Source organism: Mobula hypostoma, chromosome 5 (genome assembly GCF_963921235.1).
Source record: "Mobula hypostoma chromosome 5, sMobHyp1.1, whole genome shotgun sequence".
NCBI classification, from domain to species: domain Eukaryota; kingdom Metazoa; phylum Chordata; class Chondrichthyes; order Myliobatiformes; family Myliobatidae; genus Mobula; species Mobula hypostoma.
The window spans coordinates 118,415,339-118,422,608 of NC_086101.1; the positions used below are offsets into that span (position 1 = coordinate 118,415,339).

General features: G+C 45.8%; 1 protein-coding gene across 2 annotated transcripts in view; it reads right to left on the bottom strand.

The window, feature by feature from the left end:
- The window catches only part of LOC134346964 (arf-GAP domain and FG repeat-containing protein 1-like), a 129,355-nt gene extending 122,550 nt beyond the window's left edge, over window positions 1-6,805 (bottom strand). For both annotated transcript variants that reach the window (XM_063048873.1, XM_063048872.1), the window contains exon 1: window positions 6,512-6,805. In XM_063048873.1, coding sequence (XP_062904943.1) covers window positions 6,512-6,678 — 167 coding nt within the window. In that variant the 5' untranslated portion in view covers window positions 6,679-6,805. The remainder of the gene's footprint in view (window positions 1-6,511) is intronic.
- Window positions 6,806-7,270: the final 465 nt, after the last annotated feature.

The window sequence follows — 7,270 nt, forward strand, 5'->3', positions numbered from 1 at the left end:
CCAAAGAGCTCGTTTGGTGATGTCAAATGCTCTGGTCATGTCCACTCAAGCATGTGATTAGGGGCACCGCCATTTAGGGCACTAAACAAGGGGAGCACAAGTTCAGCAGCTTGTGGAATGAAACTGTGTTAGAAATTCACCATGCCTAAAATCTCTTGCAGTGCTCTGGTAGCGTAGGGCAGTAGAAAGTCCATAATAGCGGCGACTTTTGACGGCAAGTTTGTCACAACTTCCGTGAAGATGCAGTGGCTGAGAAAGTCAATAGTAGACAACCCAATCTGGCATTAGCGGAGTGAATAATCAAGCCCATGTTGGCCTGAATACTTAAAAAGTGTGTGGAGATATGATAAGTGTTTGGTTTTGGGTGTGCTGGCGACAAGTATAGCTTCTAGATAAGCAAAAAGAAAATCTAAGCCTTTTAAGTCCATTAGTCCCTGGAAAATCTGTGCTGCATGTTTCAGCTCAAATGGCACGCACAGAAACCCAAATAAGCGAAACAGGTTATAACAACCTTTTTGGGAATATCTCAGCACACACAGGCATCTAACCTTATTTCAACCAAAAGAGAAAGCCTGAGGAACAAATGGCATCGTCATAGAAGCAGCTCCACTCCATCTGCCACAAGCGGGACTTCCCGGTGGCCAAACATTTTAATTCCAATTCCCATTCCTGATCCAACATGTCGGTCCATGGCCTCCACCTTTGTGTAGATGAGGCAACCCTCAGGTTAGAGAAGCAACACTTTATATTCTGTCTGGGTAGCCTCCAACTTGATGGCATGAATATTGATTTCTCCTTCTGGTAAAAACAAATTCCTCTCCACCTCCCCCTTCTTCCATTCCCCACTCAGTCCTCTCACCTGCCTATCAATTCCCCCTGAATCCCCCGCTCCTTCCCTTTCTCCTATGGTGGACTCTCCTCTTCTACAGTATTCCATCTTCTCCAGCCCTTTAGCTTTCCTACCACCTGGCTTCACCTATCACCTTCCAGCTAGCCTCCTTCCCCACCACCCACCTTTTTATTCTGGTGTCTTTCCCTTCTTTCTCAGTATTGAAGAAGGACCTCAGCTTGAAACGTCAACCGTTTATTCACTTCCATAGATGCTGCCGGAGCTGGTGAGTTCCTTTGGCATTTTGTATGAGTTCCTTTAGTTTTCCAGCATCTGCAGACTTTCACATGTGTATCATCATAGAAGTTATTGGATTTGGAAGTGAAGATCTTCAATCACAAATCACTGGACTTTCTTCCATAAAAAGAGGACGCACCTGCGATGCTGCAACCAAAACCATCATCTGAATGTGGTAATGACAAGATGGATCTCTCTCCAGCCTGCCACAGGGAAAGATATCACCTGTCTTCCTCAATCTTCCTCCTCTAAGTTCCTCCTTGAAAGCAGTGTAGGTTCTGTTCATCTAGAGCAGGGGCTCCCAACCTTTTTGATGCCATGGACCAATACCATTAAGCAAGGGGTCTGTGGATGCCAGGTTGGGAACCCCTGGTCTAGAGGCACAGTGAACACAATCTTTCTTATACACCAACTCCAAGAGTAGTATCATCACAATGTCTAGTCTTTTTTCATCCTCATGAAAGCCTTTGACTCCAACTGGGAGCAACTCAATGATTGAATGGTTCAAGTTAATATCAGAGAAAGTATACAGTATACAACCTGGTATCCTTGCTCTTCGCAGACAACCACAAAACAGAGAAAAAACCCAAAAGAATGAATGACAGAAATATTAAAACTCCCAAAGCCCCCCTCCCCCCATGCACAAACAGTAGCAAGCCCCCAGAGGCCATGACCTCTAAACCATCAACAAAAAACATCCCAACACTTCAACACTGTAACAGGCCCTTTCTCTCACTAACGAGGGGGAGAGATCATTCCTGCCAGTGATCCATCTGCAGAGCATCCCATCAAATTCTGCCTGCGTACAGAAATCCGTCATCTTATGCTTGCTTCTAGATGATCAAATTCTAACCAACAGGTCTACAGAAGAGTCAAACTCGGTACAAGACTGCGTCACTACCCCAACACTGTTCAATCGTCAGAGTGCAGCACTTCACATTCAAGAAACTTCCCGCAGGGATGGAGTTAATCTTCAGCACTAATGAGGCGATCAACCCCTGATAAGCATACTCCTCACACAAAGTCAGCCAAACGTCAGTGGGGCTGCAGAATGGAGAATGTGGTCTGGGGTCCGGGCCTCAGAGCGTATTGAAGCAACTCAACCTGACAGTTGGGTGATGATTTAGGCGCCAGGTCAGGTTGTAAAGGTCGGGGTGCAGGAGCTGATGTGAGGGACGGGCCTGTTCAGCTCACTGCTCCACTAAGGGACAGACTCTGTGGACTTCAGTTCAGAACGCCAGTTACTTGCATTCGTTATTTACATATTTTGTTTCTCTCTACACATTTGGTATTTGATTGTCTTTTTTTTAATTTTCTGGGGTTTTTTTGTTTTATGGTTCCCTGTTAAGAGACACATCTCAAGATTGTATAATGTATACCTACTTTGATAATAAATGTACTTTGAACTTTGAAGATGCATGTGTACCAAGCTCCAAACTGTCACTGACTCATTCGCTGAAGCAGATGACAGCATGTTCCCTCCACTTGGCACCTGCAAATCAAAGGTCCTTCACAAATGTGCCCCCCACCCCACGAACTACGAAGAAACAGGAGAATGCAGATGCTGGAAACTGGAGCAACGCTGGAGGAACTCTGTGGATCTATGGCAAGAAATGGACATTTGCCTCCATTTTCCTCAACAGCTGTCACCTGACCCACTGATCAAAGTTCAAAGTAAATTTTATTATCAGAGTACATATATGTCACCACATACAACCCTGAGATTCATTTTCCTGTGGGCAGACTCAGCAAGTCTATAGAATAGTAACTATAACAGGATCAATGAAAGATCAACCAGAGTGCAGGAGACAACTGTGTGAAAGCAAATATAAATAAATAGCAATAAATAATGGGAACATGAGATAATGAGATAAAGGGTCCTGAAAGTGAGATCATCAGTTGTGGGAACATCTCAACGGATGGGCAAGTGAGTGTAGTTATCCCCTTTTGTTCAAGAGCCTGATGGTTGAGGGGTAGTAACTGTTTTTGAACCTGGTGCTGTGAGACCTGAGGCTCTTGTACCTTCTATCTGATGGCAGCAGTGAGAAACAGCTTGTTCTGGGTGGTGGGGATCTCTGATGATGGATGCTGCTTTCCTACACCATTTCATGTAGATGCACTGAATTCCTCCTCAAGCATTTTGATTTTTTTTTAAACTATGCTTCTCTTACAAAGGGCTATGGCATGTTCCTGAAAAACATAAACCACTTTCCAGATGTCGGGAGTCAACTATCAGAAAGACATTGATGACAAAATCCCTACAAAATCCTTCAACCGTAAAGGGCCAGTACGTTGTTAATGGCAAGACCATTAAGTGTTGACGTACAGAGGGATCTTGGGATCCGAAGTCCACAGCTTCCCTGAAAGCAGTAAAGGCAGCATATGGCACGCTTGCTTTAGCAGTCTGGACACCGAGTTCAAGAGTCAAGCAGTTATGCTGCAGCTTTATGAAATTCTAGTTAGGCTGCATCTGGAGTATTGTTTCAGTTCTGGTCACCCCATTTTATGAAGGCTTTGGTGAGGATGCAGAAGAGGTTTACCAGGACATTGCCTAGATTAGAAGGCACGGGCAATGAGGAGAGGTTGGACAAACTTGGATTGTTTTCTCTGGTGTAGTGGAGGCAGAGGACAGACCTGAAAAAATTTCACAAAATTGTGAGAGTCACAAGCCAGTACCTTTTTCCAAGAGTCGAAATGTTTTAACACAAGAGGGCATAGATTTCAGATGAGAGAGAGTCAGTTCAAAAGGAGATGTGTGGAACTACTTTCTTTTTTTAAATACACACACACACACACACACAGACACCAGTGGGTGCCCGGAATGCACTGCTGGGCTCAAAGGAGCCAATACAATAGAGGTGTTTAAGAAGCTCTTAGATAGCTAGGGAATGGAGGGATATGGGCATTGTGTAGGCAGTTTGACACAACACCGTGAGCCAAAGAGCCTGCCCTGTGCTGTTCCAATCTATGTTCAGTGGATGGATAAGCAAGCCAAGTTCAGTATCCTCTGCCAGGCCAACTTCCACAGCATTGATGCCCAAGCTACAGACAGTAGGCTCTACCATTCACATGCCAGACACCAAACGGAGCCCCTGTTCTGTGCTCTGTAACAGTGAGAGGTCATCACCTCCAAATAACTGAGTTCCAAGTCGAAAAAGGTACATTTGATCCTTTATTATGAAATCAGCAAAGACGAACTATCTTATAGCAATATATTGAAATAAGCGTAACGAAGCAGTTAACTACAAAAATCACCCTGTGGCTCACTCCCTCTCAACTAGACTGAATTAAACCAAGCAAGAGAAAGCATGAATACCTAACTACACCCAACTGTTTCTATCACACACTAAGCCAGGTGACAGATTACCCGTATTAAACAAGCAACACAAAATACAATATGGACAGAAAATAGATAAATGGCTCCTATAAGTCCTTCTACATCAAATACTCTACATACCCTAACCCCTATGATTGGATAAGCACTGTTAGACCACCAGGTACTACCTTCCCACACTGCACCCACTTTATATAACCTACGCCTCAGATTGTTTACCTTTATACTGTCTCGATTCAATGACCTGTATGGATGACACACAACAGTTTTTCCACTTTATCCTGATACTCAACCCTGCAGAGGACAGTAAAAAGCCACCGAGAGGATCATCGGGATCTCCCTCCCTGCTATTCGCGACACTTCCTGGGAGTGTTTTATACAAAGGGCTCAAAGCATCGTTGAGGATCCCTATCACCCACCACACAATCTCTCTGACCCACTACCGTCAGGAAGGAGGTACAGGAGCATCAGCACTGGGACGGCCAGACTGGGTCACAGCTTCCTCCCAAAGGCTGTGAGACTAATGAATACCCTGCCACCACCGAGGTCTCGTCACCAGGATGGTGAACCGTTTACTGTTTATCTGTGCTGGGCTTTACTACGTGCATTTTTAAATATATTTTGTGGGGTATATTTTATATATATATATTTTAATATTTTTAAAATATATATGTTGTGGGGATGGAACTGGACTCTCTGACGGTGGTGTCTGAAAAGAGGATGCTGTCCAAGTTGCATGCCATCTTGGACAATGTCTCCCATCCACTACATAATGTACTGGGTGGGCACAGGAGTACATTCAGCCAGAGACTCATTCCACCGAGATGCAACACAGAGCGTCATAGGAAGTCATTCCTGCCTGTGGCCATCAAACTTTACAACTCCTCCCTTGGAGGGTCAGACACCCTAGGCCAATAGGCTGGTCCTGGACTTATTTCCTGGCATAATTTACATATTACTATTTAATTATTTATGGTTTTATTACTATTTATTATTTATGGTGCAACTGTAACGAAAACCAATTTCCCCCAGGATCAATAAAGTATGACTATGACTATCACTATTTTATTTGATTAGATGTTGTATATTTTGTATAATGTGACAAGTGTGATATATGTTGTGTGGGTGCATCATGGTCTGGAGGAATGCTGTTTTGTTTGGTTGTATGTATGTACAGTCAGATCACAATAAACTTCAACTTGTACAATAAACTAATTTACCAATCTGTGTACAATCCTAGCCCCAACATGCTTTCCACTATGTGTTTAGCAAGCTATCAGCTCTGCTTGTCACTCCAATCTCCCCAAGTGCTGTCCAGCGTCCCATATATAACCCACCTCTGGTTATTTGCCCAGATGGTCTTGTGAATCCAACCACCCAACAGACACAGCCTGTTCACTCTAACCCTGTGACCCACTTCCATCTCCTCCCAGGATTCCCATGACACAGGAAAGATCCTTCCCCCTTCCTGACACAGTTTAACACACCTACTCCCCCCACCCAATTTACAGAATGACACTTTCACCTCCCCACTCACTGGATGACACACGCTCCCAGAATCCCCACTCTACACCACTGGACTCATAGGATACCCAAACATGTGGTACATATGTAGATGCCCCCCCCCCCAAGGATTACCCACAGGATTCCCAAACAGGAGGTACACACAAAGCTGCCGACTGTGATGTCAAAGCAGGTGGGTCCACCCGCCGGGGGACACACTCTCTCCCCACCCCAGGGAGACACACACTCCCCAGCCCCCTGGAGTTGAAGTAGGTGGGCCTACCCCGGGGATCTCTACCCACCCCGGGGGACACACACACACACACACTCCCCAGCCTCCTGGGGACACACTCCCCAACCCCGGGAACTCTTCCCTCCACCCTGGGGAACATCCACTCTCCCCACCCCCAGGGACACACATACTCCCCAATCCCCTGGGAGACACACTACTCCCCCACCCCTGGGAGGGACACACACTTCCCACGCCCGGGATCTCTCCCTCCCCCCACCCCCGGGGACACACACTCCCCACCCCTGGGGTTACTCACAGGATTCCCGAACAGGAGGTACACACGAAGCTGCCGACCGTGATGTCGATGTAGGTGGGCCCGCGCTGCTCGCACTCGAAACATTGCCGGTTGTGCGGTCGCGCGCCCAGCTCGCGCACCAGCCTCAGGTGCTTCTCCTCCTGCTTTCGGCGAGCCGTGGCCGACATGCCGGCGGCCGGAGCCCCGGAGACAGGGAGAGAGAGAAGCAGCGGCGGCGACTCGAGCGATCGATCAGCTTTTCCTATCCTCCTCCCCTCAGCCGCGTCTCCTCACCGCCGCCATTACCTGCCAATCATAGGCTGAGGGCGGGTCTACGGTGAGTCGGCGACAGACGGGCGCCGTCAAAATCGCGACCGCCACTTCGAAATACACATACCACGTGGGTACAAAATTACTGCTTCATGCAGATTTTAAAATAGTGTTCCTCGATTTTCATTGTCAATTTATCTTTCATAACCTTGAAAATATTAATTTATAAGCTCATGTACAATATTTCTCTTTAATAATTTTCAAAATATTTATTTATACATTGTTTGCTTGATTTGTGATTTTTTTTCACTTTCTCTGTGTCCATTGGGGGTTGGTCTTTATATTTTTAATTGGGTTCTTTCAGGTTTCTTGCTTTGTGGCTGCCTGTAAGCAAACTAATCTCAAGGTTGTAAAATTTATACATTCTTTAATAATAAATGTACTTTGACTCTTTTGAATCTATAGTTGCTGAGATACATTTCAGGATGCGTGGGGACACATCATCAGTGA